We start from the raw sequence: 21,822 nt of genomic DNA, 5'->3' as shown, positions 1-21,822 counted from the left end.
AAACTCTGAACAAATATCTGCAAAGGGCACCAAATAAGCTGAAAATTATTAAGATTCAAAGATATGAAGTACAGTGATGTAAATATTTAAACCACAATTTTGTTTATTCTTTCTTCGGTGGATTAATCTAGTCAGTGAAAATCTGCCTCAAGTTCTCCTGCCCATTCCCTCAAAGAGAACATCTTTTTGCCATGCAGCACTGCTGGACACAGTTGCTATAACAATGGCATTTCTTTATTTGTGATTCTGTACTAAGCTGAATTTTAAGGATACCCCGTTTTCTCCCCATCTTCACATTCTGTCACTACAAGGATTTCATTTCTCTAGTCCTCAAAGAAATACAAGCACAGTCTGACCAAAGAATATCAATAACAGCTATTAATCAACTGTTTTAAAACTTTACTATGGTTTCAAAGTCAAAGTTCACCAGAAACACAGAGCAAATCCGGTGCTCCAGCCAGTCATGCTAGTTCCTTAGGTGCAATGCACCCTCTGAATTCAGACTCACAGAAGTCCTCCTGACCCTCAGTTTACTGATGTTCAGAACAATGTTACTTAGCCTTTTAAGATTTGCACAATTTTTCCCGATAGGGTTATTTTTCCATGTCTTACACTTGTTCTACAAGAAGAAATGCAATGGTAGTGATGAAAAATATAGGCACTTTTTCCTTTTGAGACTATACAATGGTATTTGACATACAGAATTCAAGCACAGAGGTATTCAGACAAAATGTCACTATATTGTAGTCACCTCTCAGATTCAGTATTTTATTATAGACCTCTAAATAAAGGCTATGTTTGTGAGATTTGACACGTCTAGTAACTTCTAGCATGATGTACTGCAATTTGAGCCCAAATCCCATCTTCACACCTTTGTCCCCTTACTTTAGAAAGGTACAGACATTACACTTACTGTCCTTTTTGAAATAAGCCAGCCCAAATGTACAAACAAATTTGTAATGTAGGACAAAAAAATCACTGAGGCATAAAGCCTAAAACCTTGTGGGTAGTTATTCTATGGTTGAATATCACATGAAACATTCAAATATAGCAAAGTGAGCTATTCATTATAACCAGACAGCTGAATTACTGTGAGTGTAACAGTTCAGCAAATGTCAGGTACTAAATCTGAACTGATGAAATGTGTAATTGGTTTAGTTGATGCATTGATTTTGAAGAATTTCGAACTAATATGTGTGTACTAATAAAGGGCATTTTTTCATTGCAGCAAGCATGAGCAGAACTTTCTATTCACCATCCCGGCCCCCCGGTTTTGTTTTACACAGCTGAGTAACTGTAAAACTGAGACTTTCTGTCATGTGGAAGCAACAAGAAAAATGTTTGTAGTCTCCTAAATAGCTTTTTTGTCCTAAAGATGTCATATAGTTAAACCACAATTTTCCTGCATGGTTAAATATTAAAGGACAGCAATTTGCTTGTTGAGAATTGTTGATACTTCATTTGTGGTTTGGTGATTTACTTATTTATTGGTATATTCTCCAAAAGAACTTTTTTTGTTTCTATAAGGATAACTCTAGCAAGACAGGGACTGATGGAACTGATGCTTTATAGGTGCTTTTAGTTTTGAACTTTGGAACTAATGAACTAGCAGTTCTCAGGGACAGAATTAACACTTAGGTTCTTTGTGTATTAACAGTTGCCTGCTTGCTGTGGCTCATAGGAGGTGCCGTGCTGGACAAGCAGTGCTGAGTGAGGGATGCACTGCACACATCTGCCCCTTGCTGCTCCTCCAGTAGATGAATCAGGAGTTTTGATAGTAGCACTGCAGAATGATTGGAAAACAGGAGGCTGCAGAGTTCAGTAGCTTCTGTGAGCTTGAGCTCTGAGTGTTTTCTTCTCTTCTCCCTTCATAGGGTAACAGGACCTACTAATGTGACCATTAACTCGTAGTGCAAGTTGCTTTGTGAAGTGGGGGAGGAAGGTGAAAGTGACAAATCTGTAGCTAGTTGTCAGAGATTGGAGGGTGTCACAACACAAGTGCTCTTCTGAACTTCATTATTTCTTTTCCTATGGTTTGCTACTATCAGAGAAGAGGGCTAATAAATAGTAAAGTTTGAAATGTTGAAGCCTGCCTTGATTTTTACACAAAGTGGCAGTTCCAGAGCAGTTACACCCCTGGCTTCTATTGTTGTCTTCCTCCAATTCTGTTGGTATTTTAGCTCTGTAGTACAGAAAAGAATCTTTCACTTATATTTTGTCATCAGCTTAGGTTCCTCCTTGTCTCCTGAGACCTATACGTAAGCGTATTTGTAGAACTTGCTTAATAGTTTTATAACCCATTTTTACAAACAACCTGCACCTTTATTTCCTTGAGGAATTCCTTTCAGGTGCAGTGTTTATGACACAGGTTTGCTTTTGGCTGTGTATGCACATCCTTAGTTGCACCCATCTTTACCTGCACTGTAAGAGAAGCTTGGTGTGTATTGGCAGTGCTGCTTTTAGAAAGAACAAAGCCTGTAGATGCAGAGCCTGAGATGGAATTGTATAACCTTGTGCTTGATGAAAGCTTACTTTGAACCAATGCTGTCCATAAGATATGCTTCTGCTATATCATTCAGGTTCTGACTATAAAGGGGTGTTTTTTATAATCTTCTTTTTCACTTTCCTCTTTTTATTTTTTTTTCCTTCAGTTTCCATCATGAGTGTGTTCAAAGTAGTTGTTTGTGGTGCTGAATGTGACAGAAAGCTAAGCAGGAAGCCTGGGACTCATATGCCATGCTTTGAGCTCCCTTCTGAGTGTTTGTACAGTTTTACCTCCTGGTCTGGGATCTTGTGATACCAGAGAGAGAACCTGGTGTGATACAAGAGTCTTGAGCTCCATTGCTTTCATGAAACACATCTGTTTCATATACCTGATCACTCAGTTTATTAGCAGTAGTGTTAAAGTTGTCAGGCTTTCAGCATACATTTATTTTAACTGTGTCATGAAGTAGTGTTTAGCAAACAGTACTTCATGTTTCTTTTCAAAAATTATGTTTATTATCAAACATAGTAGTTGAGTTATAAGTAGAAACCAAAATGGTTGCACGAAGCATAAATATTTCTTACCTTTGGGGATGATGAAAGAAAATACCTTTGAATAACAGTGCTTTTCTAAAATGAGTAAAGATGAAATGTGAAGATAGTTTGTGGGCTCAAGATGCTGAACATCCCGCTAGGAACTACTAGGACACATCAAATCCTACAAACCTAGCCTCTACATCCATGTTCATAACAAAATACTGAACCTGAGACATGGCTGAAATGTAGGGACAATCTGTCTGAATACCTCCATGCTTTAATTCTTCATGTCAAATATTGTGGTGTAGCCTCAAAAGGAACAAGTGCCTATATTCATACATTGCTGCTGTTGCCTTTCTTGTTCTACAGCAAGTATAAGAGATGACAAAAACAAGCAGAGGGTCAGATGGACTTGTGCACATCTGAATTTGAATGATGCACTGCACTTAAGGAACCAGTGTGACTGGCTGGAGCACCTCATCACCTCTCTGTTTCTGGTGAACTTTGACTTTGTAACCATAGCAAATTTTTAAAACAGTTGATTAATAGCTGCTATTGATATACCTTGGTCATACTGTGTTTGGGTTTCTTTGAGCATTTGAGAAATGAAATCCTTGTAATGATAGAATGTGAAGATGGGGAGAAAACCAAGAACCCTTAGAATCCAGTTTTGTTTAGAATTGTGAATGAGGAAGTGCCATTGTTATAACAACTGTATCCAACAGTGCTGTGTGGCAAAATGAAGCTGTTTGAATGTCTTAATTGAATTTTCATACATAGCATATTTGGATTCTTTCCACACACAAGCTTAGTTAATTTTCCTGTGTGCTGTAAGATTAAAACATGGCAACATCAGGGATTTTTTTACACTTTTAATTTTCAAGATGTCGTGCACAGATTGATTTCCACACCACCACCATTTCCTATTTTTTGTGTTGTTTATGAGAGAAATATGCATATTTAAATTCTATTCCTTATATGTGCTAAAGCCTTTCAAATACATTGCCGAAGTGTTTAACGCTTTAGCAGAGTGATACCTTATTATATTCACATATGTGCAGTTCTGTCATTCCTTAGTTGCTCTGCCTTGTCCACTGTGATATTTTAGTAGTCTTTTCTGAGTTCCTGGGTTTTTGTCTGTAGTTTACAACTGTACAGGATGGACTTTTCAATAAGTCATTCCTGGTGTGTTTCTTGAAATGACAATTACTAAGTAATGTTTTCTCTTTCTGAGATGTGTGGATCTGGATGCAAACAAGACACAGGTTTTATATTGTCTGTCTACATTTATAAAAGTACTCTTTAGCTGTAAATGGGGATGACTGAAGCACAGCCAGGAAAACTTTATTTGATATTTGGATGATTGCCATAAATAGAATTCAGCTAACACATGTCTTTGTCTGTTGTTGAAATTCAACTTTAAAAGGATTAATTTCTCAACCCTACCCTGCTGTGCAGAATCCTGAATATTAACAGCTTTTCTGAAGGTTAGTGGAACACTGCATTAACTGGTTTTTGTTCAGCTATGAATTGCTCTTTAATAGTAGAAGTTTTGGTGCTAAGAGTTGTGTTTTAAAAAATGCCAGAAACAAATATGACTTCTCATTTTTATTTTCAAGTACAAGAAATAATGACATTACAGTTTTGATAAAATATTAATGATTTTGGTGAGTAATAATCTATCACTGGTCATCTTTCTTTAAAATAGAATTCTTCTATCTTCACTAACACACTCTAGTGTGCATTTCAGAGTTGGAGTAGCTGCATTTGCAGGTAAGATTTAATCTTACATTGTCCAGCGCCGCACCATCAACAGAGTGCTCAGATCCTCTGCTGAGCCTTCAGTGAAGCTATGCCAACAAGAACTTTTTAACCATGACGTTTTCTAGTGCAGGTAGAAACAAGGCATCTGCCTTCCCTGTGTGCTGATGAATTGTTTTGAGTTTGCTTCTTTAGTCTGAAGCCAGAGGAAACTGGAAGGAGGATTTTCTGTTTGGCTGTGTAAGGCAGTTCTGTACATGCTGCAGCTTCTTTGAAAACCTGCCACTGCTGCTGTAGCATCAATGCAGCTCTGCTGCTGGCAATAACAGGAGCACTGGTGGGAAGACTTTCTTCCAGTCTTTTGCTGCTTTAACATCTACAGGTACCCTGAATTCAGTGTGGCAGATAGAGGGAGGGTATAGCACTCTATATTTTGTTTCCACTGTCCTGTCTTTAGTGGTGCTACCCAAATGAAAACATGTGATGAATGTTAGGAAGGATACCAGTTGTCTTGCTGACATACTTTCATTTGAGAGCTGTGTGAAAATTAGTCGTCCAGATGCAGCTGGGAAACCTATTCTGAACAAGTTAATATCAATAGGAGCAGAGGAAAGAAGTCTTTGTGTATTTATCAATTAATCACATTATTTTGAGATGTATACTTGACGACATTAAATTAATACATTGTTTTAGTAAGTCTTTCTGAGCGGATTGAAGACAGGGTAAGACAAATTCAATTGTGCCCTGCTGATGGCTGGCTGAGTGTGGATAGATAGGAGGTAGGAGACTAGAGATAGTGGTGAAAGTAATCTCACCTCTAAAGAGTTACAGTTGTGACAATTATCAAGCATTAAGAACAAGCCTGCCCTTAACAGGCCGCAGCTGGATCCGGTTAAGAGGGGTATTATAAAAGAGCAGGTTGGCTGCTGGAGAGGAGAGATGGAGTTTGTTGGCTGTGCTGAGAAGAAGGAATCAGTGCTGTGAGGAGCTGCTCATGAGATATCACCGAGAAGGTGCAGAACCTTTGCAATAGGATAACAACAGCTGAGGAGTCTAGGAATTCTTCCCATGACTCGGTTTCTAGGGGTAGTTAACTTTCTACAAAGTTTTAAGGTGTGTCTATTAAGACTCATATAGTGTATGGTGCCCTTTTACTCACTTTCACCAAGGGTAGGTTTCTCTTGCTGTTTGACTTTTGCCATGCAGTTATGGTAAGATTTCTATTGTTATATCTGACTTGGCAGAGTTGGGTTTACAGTTGGGCTCAATGACTGCAAAGGTATTTTCCAACCTAAACGATTCTATCCTGAAGAATTTTAAGAAATAACAGAGACTGAAATCATATGAATTAATAATAGCTTTATGACTTGTCTGATTGCTGAAAATAGTTCTTTTCTTGGCTACGTTACTGATTTCAAGGTACCTTAGCTAAATGCAGATGTTCCTGTTCACTGTAGCTAATGTACCACTTGTGTGTATATGACTTGCTCATCTGTCTGGGGTGCATCTGAAATGATGTCAAAGGTGCAGAGGTGTGTGAGAAACACCATTTGGACGCTTTCATATATCCAAAATGGAAGCTGTTCAGCTCTAGATTGAAATGAATTCCATTAGGAGGAATTCATTTCAAGCAGAAAGTATGTTAAGAGCTACTTCTGCTTACAAAAGCACACATCATCACTGAAGAGGCTTGGAAGGATTTCAGATCTGCTTGTGCTTTTTGCATTAAATGAATGACTTCTGGTGTTTCTATTCCTCTGCCCTTGCTCCATTGCTACTGTGTATTTTTCTACATTTTCCCACTGTCCCAGGAAGAGTCCTTGAGCCATTGCCTTCCTGCTTGGGTGGCTTCAGGTTTGCTCTGCATTCTGTTCTGTGTCTGCAGGCACCATCTCTGCTTGCCCATGGCTGGGAAGTGGCAGCAGGCTCTTCCCTGTTTACACTGAGCTATGCAGTTCAATTAGCTACATTTTATATAGCTCACTGAGGTATAACCTTCCCTTCAACAGAGCCCCCTTCTCACGGGGCAGCTCTCTGACCTGCCTCTTGTATGTGTGACAGATTTTTGTGTATTTGCACCCTGTTTGAATTCTTGTGCTTCATGGAAGGGGCAACAAAGAGGGCAAAACACACTTTTACAAATTTTTGTTTTGTTTTTTTTTTTATCCTAGTGTGGTGGTGGAGAGGAATCTTCTGCAGGTCCCAAATGTTATCTGGGCAATGAATGAAAAACCTGTTGTGGTGCCAGGAAGAGCATGGCTGAGAGATGGGGAGCCTTGGTGAGGACCCTGGCCCTGCACCTCTGGGGAGGATCTGCCATCCTCTCTGCCTGGCCACCATGCTCAAACTCTTGTACCTTCCAGGGTTCTCTTTGAAGGATGGTGTGTTCCCTTCTTGGAGATTTAATCTAAGTCTGAAAATGCATGTGAACTAGTGGGGCAAGAGGGTGAAAAGCAAATTGTGAGGCTTGAAATACTGGGATAGCTCAGTTTTCTGAGACGTATAAAGAAGTTTTAACACTTCTAATTTAATTTTGATTGTTAATCTCTTGGCCATTAAATTAATCTTCAGCTAGTCTATATTTTCTGTTGTTAATTTCCTTTCTGTTCTTTTTACATCTATTTCCTATGGATTAACAGTATTATTCATTCCAAGGGTATCTAGCAAACATAATTAACAAATAATTTCATGGACCAGAACTCTTTTAAAAAAATTATTACTTTTAGGAAATAGGTTAAGCAGTTACTAGGTTATAGGGAGACAGTAAGAAAGAATTGAACAACCCATCTCTCCTTGGTCTGGTCTATGTTGTGTGCTATAGCTCTCATCTGCTGCCTGCAACACCTTCCCATCCCACAGTGAACTGTTTCTTTCTTGTTGTGAGCAGGAGAAATCTTGGTGGGGCCATTTGGGGAGCAAGTCAAGGTCTCTAAAGTCAGTTTGTGGAAGGCTGCTTAAGCTGCTGCCACTGGAGATTGAAGGTTACTGCATCAGTCCCATGCCGAGGGTGAATAGGTGATGCAGCTCTTGTAATGCAGAACTTCTCTGCTTGAAAGTTGAAACTGAGTCCATGTTTATACATTTGAATGTCTCATATTTAAAAATAAGAGTGATTATCTATGGCCCCCAGGGGCAGAAGCCCAGCGGGGAGGCCGGTTGTCCAGGATAGCTCAACGAGGGTCCAGGATCGCCCAGCGGGGGGTTCAGGCAGCCCAGGCGGCTATAGTGATTTGCAGTCAGCTCTTTAGTGATTTCAGCTCTTTTAGCTCGCCTGGGGCCGTCACCCTGGGCATCGCCGCAGCAGACGCAGAGAGAGAGAGCAGCGCTGTCTGGGTTCCGCAGGGTTCTTTTATTGGGGTCTCCGCGAAGGGTCCATTGACAGCTCTCCTCTGCCGAACCGGGCAGAGCTAGGGGTTTTTATACCTTATAGGGGGATTGAAAACTGTCCAATAGTAAGGGTCAGGGGAAAAGTGACCTATGAGTCTACAGAGAGATAACAGGGTCCGAAAGGCGGAAGAGAGGGCTTCTAAACCCTTAGTCATGCTGACTTTGGTATTTCCTAGCTCAGGCCTCTGTTCTCCAAGGCCTTGCAGGCCTTGTGCCTGCTACAATTATCTGTAGTGGCACACTAAATAAACTGCATTTTTCCCTCTTCAGAAACGCTTTTCCTCTGGAGAATCCAGCAGCAGCAGTATAAGGCAGTTGCTCTTTGCAGAATATGTGATTTCTTTCCTGGCCCTGAACTTTTATCTTGCTGAAACAAATATTTTACGATTAAGAACACTTGGCCACATCTGGTACATCTTAAAAAGGGTTGCTTTTCCAAGAATAGCATGCAAACATGAAATCAGAATCATAAGCAGATGTTTGCTAATATGGCCATAGATAACCTTTCACTTTCATGTTTAATTTTTATAAATAACCATCTGTAAAGAATGTAGATTAATAGAGAACAGAGATAATTTCTGTCAGTGTTAATATGTTAACTTTACTGGTTTGCTGATGTTGTACTTATTACTATAAAATAGCATTATTTATTGTATAAAATTGTCAGCTGCTTGTTGCACAAGAAAAGACATTTTTGTCCTTGCTCTTTTACAACCTGGAAATGTTTGCTTTTCTTCAAAGAACACAGGATGATTATCTGTGTCAAAAAGACTTCTAATTTTGGCTTAATTCTTTCATTCATTGATAAATTACTTGAATGCTCTGGAATAGAGGGAATTTCTGGCTTTTTTTTTTTTTTTTTTTTTTTGCCTTTACATTTTTAGTGAGCTTGGCATGGCTCTTGCAGTCGGGCTGGTAAAAATGAGGCATTTGCTCCCTTGACTGTTGGCCTGCATATTTTAGCTTACTGAAAAAAAAAAGAAATCTGTTTCATAAGGCAGACCAGTAGCCTTTTGTTTTCCTCTTATAATATTCTCCTTTTAACTTACTTAAATGATTTTTGGATAGTTCAGTGTACAGATGCAGCTGACAGTACTCTTCCTTCTCTGAAAAGCCTCCCTGTCACTGCTGCAGCAGGAGACAAAGGCCTGAGCCATGCTGCCACTGCCTCTGCCCTTCCAGAAGGGTCCTTGTCACAGTGGGACCTTAACTGGTGGCAAAATGTATTCAGATGCCATCATAGGGAAGGCATGACATGGGACAATGTCAGAAGTGTCCCTTGACAGTAAGAGCTGTGGTCTCTGGATGCTCCAAGCATGAGGCAAGTGCCATCTGCTTCCTGCTGAGGTATCCAGTACGTCACTGGATACCTTTGGGGCAGCTCTTGGCGTTTTGGGAGCCCAGGGTGCCAGTGGCTACTCGTGAATCTGAAAAATGATTCTTGACAGAGGCAAGTTGGTTGAGGAGTGCAAGCTGCCAAATCTGCTTACTCAGAGGATGAACCTTGTAGGGGAGAGGGGTGAAGTTCATTGGTGGGGTGCTGTCTGGGCTGTGCCACTCACAGGACCCTGCAAACCCCCTGCCCTGGCTCCAGAGACCTGTGCAGGACCAGTCAGCAACTGGGCAGGTGGAGTAGGGTGAGAAGGGTTAATTGCCAGACAGGCAATTAACTGTGAGTAAGCAATCAGCCTGTAGAAGGTGTATGTTTGGGGCTTTTTTGGGTGTGTTTATTTTTTTTATTTTTGAGCTTCGAAACTTTAAAACATCTCACTTGATGATAATATTGACATTCCTCAGGAACAGAGATGCACATGAGTATAGCAAGTACATCTCAGCATCCAAACTTGTAGATGACGTAAAAGAACTGTTTGGGAAAGATAGCACAGCACTGAGAATTCATTAGAGCATTGCTTGCATTATAGTTGAAATACCTTCAAAGAGAAACTAACAATTGAAATAAGTTCTGAAGCAGAAGAGCTTTGCAGGCATTAGAGAAGGGGTGGGTAGCAGCTTATGTGTTAGCAAAATATCTCCAGCTAGAATATTATTTTACATCCCTGTTGTGTAGTTTTCTCCCTTGGTAATTTACAAATGGAAAATAAAATTTGGAATTATAGCTGATTAGATATTGTGAGTTCTCAACAAAGCATGTTTGTGTTCTGTATGCAATTATTACAGAGTTGCTGGGTACAACTTGGTAGATGAATTTGAGTTATCTTTTGTGTTCAAGCAATTTAGTCTTGTCTTTTTTTGTATGAAGAATGAACTATGTTCTCCTCCAACTACAGCACTCTTTAGAGAAAGGATATTTTGTTATTTTTTTAACCAGTAATTATTTTTTAATTTTATAGTGAAAATTAAACTAATTTAATCAAGTATAGCCTGTACAAAAGATTTTGATTTTGCCAGTTGTGATTGTGCAGACTGCATTCTGGTTTAAATAAGCTGTGTTGCTATTCTCAGTTCTGAAGACATAAACCCTGCTATCCTCTCTGTCTTCTTTTCCTTCTCCTGGCTCACTTATTTGTATGTGTACAAGTACTTTGGTCCTTTCAATCCTAGATGTGAATCTGTGGTTCTTGCTAACAAATTGCCTGGGCTTGTTCTGAAAAAATGATGTGGAGGCAATACTGGAGCATTTTGCCAGTGCCATGCTCTTTTGATGGGAAACTGGGGCAAGGAGAGGCAGAGGAGCTGGGAATTCTGCCTTTTGCTTTCTCTTAGGGTAGTGGGAAGCTCACTAATGTGGCCACCCTTTGGCAGGTGTGACCAATGATTCCCTACTGTCAAGCAGTGTTCTTAAAACTACTTTCGTTTTGAAATTTTGAGATCATAGGCTGTGTTTATCAGCCTACAAGACTTTGTGAATATGAAATGTTGTCTTTAAGTTTGGGAAAAATCCATTAAACTACTTAAATGCATGTTAAAGGGAAAATTGTATAATAATATCTCTGCCTTTCAGTAGATTGATATTGTTTGGTGTACTTTAATAATAGTCATTATTTCAAGGTATTGTCACCTTGAACCTAAATCACATTAATGGCATTGATAATCTTTAAACTTTTAGTGTTCCTGAGTGATGAAAAGAATGTTGTTGTTCTTTTTTATTTTCTTGCTTCAAGATATAATGTTTTATTTGAAATTACTAGAACTAACAAATGGATGCAGTTTGGAAATGAGTATCGGTGAAATAAAGCTGAAATAAAATTTTAGAAATGGCGAGAGCTCAGAATTTCTTTGGGCATATGTCAGCTCTGTCTTGTGATGAAAGGGTAGCTGATGCTTTAAGAAGTTGGATCATTTGTTTGCTAACTTGTGTCAGCGTAGTAGAGACAAGGCTCGGGAGTGAGAAGCGTGACACTGATTATGTGGATGGTTGTGGTTAGATCTATTGCTAATACAGTATCTAAATATTGTCAATGCAGTGTATAATATAATCAGGTCTAAAGGGTTGTACTATAAGCAGGTTCAGTTAGGAATGTACGTGTTTGCAGTCTTTGGCCTGCAGAATGCACAATTACAAGGCTACAAAGCACCTTTGTGTCTACTTTTGGATTTTATTTCTGCACATGACTGGATTTTAATGCTGCTACTCACCTGTCCAAAAGTGTGTGTTCCCTCTCTTCAGTCTGGACGTACCCTGCAGGTGTCTCTGCCTGGGGAAAGGGGTGAGGGTATGATCCACCTGGAAGCTGCCTGCAGCTTTGGGAGACCAGCTGGCCCAGACTCCAGCATTTTATACCCTTTTGCAGGCTGATTTCTACCAATGTCAGTCACAGTCATCACAGCTTCCCTGTCTCTGGAATGCATTCATTATGTGGACATACAGACAGTTCCTTCTGCAATTCCCACGTGGCATTCTAATCTTAGGGAAAATCACATTTCCAGTCAGAGACAATGGCAAGGGAGTGGGGGTGTGTGTGTGGGGAATAGGACTCAAAGACCTGACTGTCTTTCCTTGCTGTCACCCAGCTGCTGCAGGGCATTTCTGCTGGGTTAAAAATATTTGGTTTTGAGATCTTTGCAATATTTTTCTGAAGTGAATAGCTGTTAAATTGCTCATACTTCCAGCTTTAATTGCATTTTGACAAACAATGTTTTGGTTAGTCAGCCTCCATGAAGCGTTGTTTGCAGGGTTCTCAGCTGTGGCTGTCTGTGGGAGGCCACCAGCGTGGTTTCCAGAGGGACTTTAGCACACTCACTCTTGACTCACTCCTTTCCTGTTTTAGGTTTTTTCCTGAAGTTGCTGTGCTGTGATGCCCCGGAATGCCTCATGGCAGAGCCACCCGGCCGCCCCGCTGGAGCGTGGCGCTCCCCTGTAGAGAGCTGGGTAAGTGAAACCTCATCCTTGCTGTGGAAAAGGCTGCCTGCTCAAGTGGCCCGTCCTCACAAACCTGGTGACATGGGCTGGTCCCATTTGTCCCTTCCTGTGTGCCTTACCATGCTCTCCTGGCTTCACGTACATTGGAGGGCTGTTTGTTTGGAAGTGGTGGATGCATGTTTTTCTTGTTTCTGATGTGCTTTGGGTCAGTTTCCTCTGGAGAGGTGATTATGTGTTAGATGGATAGATGGGGAGGATATAAAGGCAGAACTAACAGGAGCTGGAGATGTTCCCTAAGTTGTGAATTGCACCTTCATTGTCTTTCTATATATATATATACACAGAAGATAAACATTGGGGTGAAGAAAGTGGGTTAGTGGAGGTGAATCTGTAATGCCCTCTTGCTCCTCTCTTCAAAAAAATTAATTTCTGGAAAAGTTGTTTTTTTTTTCTGCCATGAACACTGCTGATTTCTTTCATGTGCTATGAGCCCCATCACATCTTCCATGTACTGCTAAAATGTGTTAGATGTGCCTACCTGTTATGGAGCAATTACTCCCTGTGTGGTACTCCAGTTGTATCATTTCCCTCTTGCAAAAGTGAGGTGTGGTGGGTGGCTGGGACCCCCTGTTTGACTCGCTAAGGAAGGCATTTGGTTGTTTTCTGTGTCTGAATTTGTCTTGGGCCTTTATGATTTTATCAGTGATCACTATGTCTGCCAGGGGGTCTTGCTGACACAGAAAACTCTACTCACAATTGTTATATTTGGGAATAAATCTAGATATTTTCATGTTAATATTTGTGGCTTTATAGATGGTTGTCAGCTGTTAGACAGAACTGTGGACTTCTGGACCTAGATCCTTCTAATAGCCCTGGCAACAAGTCCCACGGGTCGAAGGGAATGGCTCTAGGAATTGATCCAGCTGTTCAAGAGGAAGGGCAATTAAAGTACTCATTGACATCTGATCATTTGCTTTAACTATATACGTGGAAAGGAGAGATGTACCTAACATGAAGAAATATTCTCTCTTGGTTTTTCTACAACAAAGAACTGTCTTGTGCAGTCTGGAGCCTGAATATGCCAAGCAGAGCTAAGAAGAAATTATCCTGTTTTATATAGATAATGCAGTCTGATGCTGGGACAGCTCCTCAGACCATTGGTTTAGGAAACTGATGGACTGTTGCCTTTTGGATTTCATTTAGGTTCTGACAAGAATGGGTTTTGAGTCTCTGAATTCCCCAAGACCAAATACTTATGTTTTTGATCTACTACTGTAGTTGCTTTAGCAAGTGCCAGCTCACTTATCCAGTGGTGGACATCCATCATTAGTGTCTGAATTAATGGATAAAGATGCTGCTGCTTTTGAAAAATAGTTTGATTCCCAGGAAATTCTTTCAAAGATATGTTGTTAACTGACTATTTCCTGTCCCATCATGTTGTTTGGGAGGAGATGATTGCAAGAAGAGGCATTTCTGTCTAGAGGCCCAAAAATTCAGAGGAAGTCTGAGCCTCTTGTCCTGCCTTCCCCTGGGGTGGAAACTACATGGCTCAGAGATCTGTCTGCATGGTCAGGGCTAATAAGTTATTTTGTTAGACTGGACCACTTTATCTTGAAAGCACTGTCTGTGGGCTGTACTGGTGTTTGAGGCTGGAGCACTGGGGCAGTGTCTCTGGGAGGATTTGCAGCAGTGGTGGGTGATAGCTGTTGCTGAGAAGAAATGTGAATTGTTGTGTCATCCATGCTGATGTGAAGCTGTGTGTGAAATCATTGTCAGCAGAGCAGTATCAGTACATTGGCAATGATCACTTGAACTGATGACCAGGTCCTGTTCAGCCAAAATAAATGTGTTGAGGTTTGTGGTTGCAATCTGTGCCCCCAGAGGCATTGTACTCTTATTTGCCTCTTGGGTGGATGATATCAGCAACCTGCTCCTCTAATCTTGAGATCTGACCAGTAGAGTTACCTTATCATCAGGTTTTGTGATGCCATTAGCTCAAATGTTTGAAGTTGTTTCTGTTCACCATGCTTTGCATTTATTACTGGCTGTCTTGAGACAGGCTGAGTTTAAATTCATCTTACTGCTGTGTTTGTAGTTCTGAGGGACTGTGAGTCAAAGAAGGGAGACACCTTCTTTGAATCTGAAGCACTTTTTGAAAGTAGGTTTAGTACTTGAAAATTACCTCTCCTTTGGGATTTTGCTTCCAGCCAAAGGTGGGAGATAGCAAGGCTTTGAAGTGGGGTCTGGGAAGGTGGTGTCTCAGTCCTTCCCTCTATCTCTGATTAGTGACTCTACAACCTTTTGTATTTGTTCTAAGGAAATATCTTTTCAGTTTTGTTTTTTTTTTTTTTAAACTCCTTCCATAGTTGATTATTCATTTCATTAATTTTATTTGGAAGAGGGTGGATGTAGTTCAGTATAAATTTGCTTTATGGTTGTTTTAACGGTGCAAACACTTTCCAGTAGTAGATTTTTTTGGGAGTCAGTTGATTCACACGTGCCAGCCATGACTGGCATTCACTTCTTTTTGAAAATAACGGATTTTGATCAGCTTGGTTATACCAGATGAAATAGGTTTGTTTTAGGCAACCTCATCTCAAAAGGGGAATGGCTATGTGGTGGGGCAAAGCTACAGCACATGGAAGTTTCCCAGCCTTGGCTGAACTGGTGTGGATTCTCAGCAGTGAGCTGGACATTTGTTGCAGCACAGTACAGTGATTTTAGGAGCTGAAAGGGAGCAGCTGCAGTAGCTGGGTTAGCTGGAGTTGAAACCTGTTGAGCAGCTTGAGCTTCATCAACCCAGCACTTATTATACCTCTCCCTCCATGGCACCACTCCTGGACTTTGTTCTTGAACAACCCTATGAAAATGATGGGGTTGAAGGGAATTTTGTGATTCTTTATGGCTATTTATTGGTATTTTCCTGCTGCTATGAATATTCACTACATATATTTGGCTGGTTGCATTACATGCTCATCATTTACCAAACCTGCATGTTCAGAGGGTGTTTTTCTTTTCACTTCTGCTTTTCAAATTTTTTTTTTTTTCCTGAGTGTGGTTGGGAGTGTATGTGTGTGCTCCTGGTATCTTTTACTTCAAGTTTTCCTTTTCTGAGTCCTTATCTCTGCATATATATTTATGTTGGGTGTTGGTATTTTAAGTGCCCAAGTTGGAAATTGACTTTCCTTGAGAGTGTGCCTAAGGTACTTGCACTGTGTCTTTCCTGTGCCTGTGTGCATAAGGAAACAGATGTACCTGATAAACAATTTTGACTTTCTCTCAGTCATTTAAATAAGTTGGAATTTTTTTTCTTTACAGATTTTTCCTTTGCCAGTGTGTTGTTCTCATGACAGTTTTCACTCCTTGTTCTTTTGTGTGTCTCTGGCTTGTGTGGTTTTTGCATTTCTTTTCTGCTTTCACCTTTCTTTGGAAATAAAAAAAACCATTCTAGTTAATGCACTTATTTAGCAGCCCTTTCCTCCTCTTTATTAATTTCCTTCCTTTTTTTTCTGGAATAACAGCAACCATCCTGTGATGGGATACTTGTGTCACAGATGTTCTTGTGAGGTGCTTGAATTTTATGGGGGGAAACTGCATCCTGAACAAATGCACAATTTCCTGATCTTTTAAGCTCTATCTTGTTTTTTAAAAAAGTATTTTACAAAGTACGTGTATGTGTGAGCATCTTTATTTCATCAGTTTGGGTTCGTTCTCACACCTGGCAAGTCAAGAGACTTGGCACTGAGAGCATTTCCTTATCTCTGCAAGGATATTAATTATATATTAAGTAAATTTTGCAAAATATTCTTCTGAAGAGTGCAATATCCTGAGAGAGGCAGATGGCCTGTAAAAACAAGTGCTGCAAGACTCTTTTTACCTTTTCCTGTGCTCCAAGGTGTAGTTCTTAGTAGCTCCTAGATCCTGACACACTGAAGAGAGCTGTGATAAAGAGGTCCTGTGTTCCTCCTTATTTTTTCATGCTGGAGCAGATTCATTTACCACTCACTGTAGCCTCAGTTCTGTAGCCCTCAGCACTGCCCTCGTACATTTTTGGTATAATCATAAAGCTGTCTATTTTAATTGGAGACTTAAATTTATCTGCTCTTTGAGATGATAATTCCACCCTTTCCTCCCCAGGCTGTGTCTTCCACTGAAATGTCAATAAGGAAACTACCTACCAATCACAGTGACCCAGAGGCTGGGCACAGTGTTTGCCACGGGCATGACTTGGGCAGTGTTAGCACACTGAATGTGTGATCCCTCAAGGTGAGCCCCAGGGCACCGTGCTTCTCCTTAGGCAATCAGTCTTTTCCCATTTTCAAGGCAGACGCATCCGCACATGAAGATGAAAACAGACCCCAGCTTGTAGCCTAAGAAGCAGTCCTCACCCACCTGGGTGTTGATTCCCACCACCAAGAGCTGAGGAAGTGTTATTTTCTTTCTTTCCCTTGTTCTGTTCAAGAGGATTTACAGAACCTTCTGAAGAGGAGAAAAGTGTTGTCTTTTAACATAGCCAGCCCTCCCTTGAGGAACTGCTTAATTTCTTGTCTTTGTTCTTCATGAGCTGCAAAGGTGTCTTGGACTCTGACCATCTGATTACTCCTTCCAAGAAGGATGTTTACTTTCCTCTTGAATAGGGGAGGGTGGATTTTTGGTCCTCCGAACTTGAGGAGGGTAGGTAGTTTTGCAGTGTGAACTATAGAAGAATGTGTATTTTTAGCAGTGGGGAGTGTGATTAGAGAAACACATTGGATCCTAGTCTGAAGCTGAAGTCCCTTCCATTAATGTAAGATATGGGGGCCAAAGACGGGGGTATCAGGACAGAGAGACTTCCCACTGCTTCTGTGAGGAAGTTTTATTTGCTCAACTTCCACCAGTTAATGATCAGCTGGTTGTTACTCCTGCAGAGCTGACATTGGTGTGAGTCTGTTGTGATGGCCAGGGCCTCCTGCCCAAATCAGGTTGAAGTCTGATATTTTGTGTCAGTAGCTTGAACCTGGGACCAAACCCTCACTTCTGCATTTTCTCCTGAAGGTGTTTTGTCCCTCTCTTATCTAAGAGAACATGTTCTTTCCATGTTCAGGAAACATCCCAACCTGCACTGCCAGTGCTCCTCTGCAGAGTGTTTATTGTTGGAAAGGCCTTACATTGTCCCTCAAAGCTCCCTCCTGGTTTCATGTCAACACACCACTTTCTGTATTTTCTGTTTAGTTGGTTTTGTACTAACTCTGGGGCTGAACTATTCCTGTAGCTTTTTAGTTTTCAGGAGGGTCTAGGGGCATGCTATGAAGCTCCTGATGTATTTCTGATTGCTGGCCACAGCCTAGGAGAGATCAGTAGCATCAGTCATCCTCTGCTGAACACTGGGAATCTCCCATCCAGTTTCTGCCATGAACTGAGGCATTGCTGAAGTATCAAGAAATTATTTGGCCTTTGAGTGCTGAGGGAGGCAGAGATGATTTATCAACATTTTTCTTGAAAATATCTGGTGAGCTGCAAGGAGCAGAATGCAGGGCTGTCAGTGCCACCCAGGTTCAGGGGAACATGTTGTGGAGCAGTGTGATGCACAAGCAAATGCTGTAAAATGCAGCAAGTATCAATCAGTAACATCTTGTACTGGGTTGTTTTAAAATTGCCCTTTGGCATATCCCAGCATTTGGGAAAAAAAAAAAATCAGTGCTGGACTTTTGATGATGAGACATAATATGGGGAAAATGTTACAGCAGTCAGGTTTGTCAGTAATGTTCAAATGCTTTTCTCTGTACCATTTTTATTGCTATCTTAATTTCAAATTAACTGCTTCGATAATATATAGTCTTGACCACTTTGGTATCCAATATGACTTCAGGACAAATATCTTCAATACAGAGGTTCCTTCTGTTATATTCTTTTTCTGTTAAAATAATCAAGATTTAAGAAGAATGCATGGAGTATGATCATAGCTCCAGAGTGGATGTGAATGTTGAGCAGTCATCATGGCAGTGCTGGAAAATACTTGTGCAAATAAATGTACTTTCTTGGATTTAGGGTGGGTTTTTAAAAAAGACTAAAAAACCCCCAAACCCACAAACCTGGTAGTTCTAGAAGGCTTGGAAGCATCTAGACTGTACTTGTTGTGATGAGTAATTATGGTATTTACTCTCAGAGAAGAACATGGTTAGTAGGGACTTTGTCTTGAAAATTATTTTTAACATGATGAAAAATGTCTCATTTGTCTGTTTCTTTTCCATGTCTATACTATTTGTGTCTTTCATTTCTTTTATTAGTAAATGAGAGGGGAAAATGGGAATAACTTCAGGAAATACATGAAGGCACAATAAACAGTACTATGGGAACAGTAAATAAAGCATCTGCTTTTGATTTTTCTGTGAAATCAAGAAGTAACTGGAGCAAAACACTTGTTAGATATTTTTTCACTTCTATATCTGCTGTCACGCTTCCCCTGCTTCTTAGAGTTTCTTTTTTTCTCGAAACAGTTGCTTCATTGAAACCAAGACTGAAGCCTACAAAGGAGCCACAGTGAACGAATAATAAAGGACAGAGATTCCAAATGTTGTTGATCTGGGCTGGATTTTTCGGTAGCGTTTGTGCTGGTTTGGGATCCGGCTGTGCCCCTTCCCGGCAGTGCGTGTTTGCGCGGCCAGAGCCTGCAGCTCTGCGGGCACCACTCATCTCTGTTGAGAAATTCATGTAAACATGGCATGCAGTTCACCGTTTCCACAGGTGGAATGGGTCTGTGGCATAACTAGGGATGTGAACTGGGGGGGTTTTAGCATTTTGCTCGATTATTTGTTCTTTGGCTCCCCTCAGGTCCGTGCCCTGTCGGCACACAGATTGAGGCTCCTGTCACAGCAGAGCAGCAGACACGGGGCTCTGCCTGAAGCCCTCCCTAATCCAGGAGTGCATCCTGTTTGGAGCTATGTGCATGCCTGGCAGGGGCTGGTGGTTAATCCCAGTGCTGAGTCTGAGGGAAACATCATGGTGTTGGTTTGGAAGCAGGGCACAGACCCCACGCAGCTGCGGTCAGCAGCAGGACACCCAAATCCCCTGTTACCGACACACATCCTGACACTTCCCTTCTCCTGAGGTATGTACCAGGGAGCTGTGGCTAGTGGATTTATGGTGTGCAGATCAAGGCTTGCCAGACTTGCCAGCATGGCATTAGTGAGTACCCTTTTACTACATTTTAGTGGTATCCTGGAGGTTTGTTTGCTGTTCCAAGCTTGTCACTGCAAAATGGTATTAAATGGGAAATAAAAATTGAGAGGATTTTTTAAACATGAAAAATTTTAAGCAAAACCCATATATTTGTTTAGCAACTTTTAATGTTTCTATTCCTTTAATATTAAAAGCTAGAAGTCTGTTGTTTTGGGTTTTTTGGGAACTTTTAGAATATGAGTCTCTTCTTCAAATATCAGACTTGAAGAACTAAGTCTTTGAAAGAGCCAGATGATATTGTGAGACTCTGGAGGGAAAAATATGATGCTTTATCTAACACTGTAGATAGCTCCTTAAAGTACTCCCTCTGCTTCCACATCCCTTTATTCTGGGACATGAAAGAGAAACCTGAGCCAATACAGGATAACAGAACTAGGTTAGAAACCTGAAGCTAGGCCATTTGTAGTTAAAGCATCAGAAATTTATTTTATATGCTTATTTTGGTTTAAAAATTGTATGCATTCAGAAAACTGTCTCTTCCCATGTGAGTTCTTTTTTTCAAGTAATTAGTGCAAGACAGAAAGCAGCAGAGACAATGAATTGTAAAATTTCATTGCTGGTTTACAACAAGAATTTGAACCTCATCCATCTGTCATCAAAAAAAAAAAAAGCCTTTCAAAAAGCAGATGGTCTTGTAACTAAAACAGATCTGAATTCTGGCAGACAGGGTGAGAAATATGCCTTGTGAGAACAGGGGAAAAACTGCACTGGGAACTGTTCATTTTGGTGAATGCTCCAGCCATGAATACCTTTGCTAATTCTGCCTTGTACAATAGTGGACAAAGTCAGTAACTTCCCTTCCAGCATGGCTTGTTTGCTCTTTTTCTGAAAGGTGCAATTTCCTAATAGGTATTTTATAAGCAACTTAAATGCACTTTCTGCGTGTTAATAACAAGGGTTTCTGCATAGAAAGGATTTAATTCTAAATGGAAATCATGGATTAGCCTTGCAAGTACCTCCTTGAAAATAAAACTCACTACTTGCAGTGCTATGTTTACGTACAAGCATTTGGTCTTATGGGTGCTCTCTAGCAAGATTCTCAAATTAATGACCCCATTAATAAATACTGCCCACTCTCCATCATTTAATGGTACTTTGAGTGACAACAAAAAATCATCCTCAAACTTGCCAGAGGCTTGTTTCTGCCTATTACTTTACTTTGTGTTTTACCGAGGTGAAGTTGTAGCTGTATAACTTCATTCAGGATTAATCTCTATGAATCTCTGAGTTATTTAATCAGCTTCATCAGATTCACTGGCTGCAATGGATAAGTAAACTCAGTGTTGCTTGCATGTGTGCCACAGATACCAGTGATAATTGAAATTCCTAGGGGCTGTCTGTGCCTTTTGTGTGATTTGGAGTTCAGTAGCCCAGCACACTATTAAAATAATTTTTGTAGTGACTGTCCACTCAAAATCACATTGAGCCTGCTTTCAGGGAACAGAAATGAGCTCTGAAGTTATTGTAGCCTCTTCATTGACAGCTAGTGATTTTTTCAATAGTGCATAGTGGGAAAATCTCTCAGTTAAAAAATACAATAGTAGTTCAACACATCCACATTTATTGTAGGAAAACCATTAACTATTTTAGGCCTAGTCTTTGGTCCATCCTATATTTAAAAACAGGTTAGAAATCAGAAGTCAAGATTTTGATAACTGCACAGTTGCTATCTCTTTATGTCCCAAAAAGCTGGAAGATGATCCTGAACAGAAAAGTCAGTAGCATCATGTGGAATCTTTGGGTAGGAGTCTCCTTTATGCAGTGCAGTGCTGACTGAAGCAGAAAGCTGGGGAAGCTCTGTGTAATCCCTTAGGATGAGTTTTATGCCAGAGAGGCAGCACTTGCCATGGAAATAAGAGAAAAGCCAAACAAAAATCTTTTGCGTGATTGATGAATATATTGTTTGGGTGAAGGGAGCCATCCTCCTTCTCCACATCTCTTGTGGTATTACTTCCTTTTAGTGTTCTTCTGTCTCTTGCATGCATGCAGCATGAGTTTTTAAAAAGCAAATACTTTTCAAATTATCCCAAGGAAAACAATGCAATTGCTCAACCTGATAACTCTCTCTTCTGGCTATTTAACCAAATGATCTACATCAGAAGTGAAAGACCTTG

The 21,822-nt window shown here is 40.5% G+C and overlaps 1 protein-coding gene across 2 annotated transcripts in view; it reads left to right on the top strand.

Moving 5' to 3' along the window:
- KIAA1217 (KIAA1217 ortholog) overlaps positions 1–21,822 on the top strand; it is a 355,102-nt gene that overhangs the window by 9,009 nt on the left and 324,271 nt on the right. For both annotated transcript variants that reach the window (XM_064407697.1, XM_064407727.1), the window contains one exon: positions 12,399–12,499. In XM_064407697.1, the coding sequence (XP_064263767.1) occupies positions 12,436–12,499 (64 nt within the window). In that variant the 5' untranslated portion in view covers positions 12,399–12,435. Of the gene's footprint in view, positions 1–12,398; positions 12,500–21,822 lie in introns of those variants that run through there.

The sequence above is a fragment of the Passer domesticus genome, chromosome 1 (genome assembly GCF_036417665.1).
Source record: "Passer domesticus isolate bPasDom1 chromosome 1, bPasDom1.hap1, whole genome shotgun sequence".
In the NCBI taxonomy this organism is placed as follows: domain Eukaryota; kingdom Metazoa; phylum Chordata; class Aves; order Passeriformes; family Passeridae; genus Passer; species Passer domesticus.
This window is presented reverse-complemented; position numbering and strand designations above follow the sequence as displayed.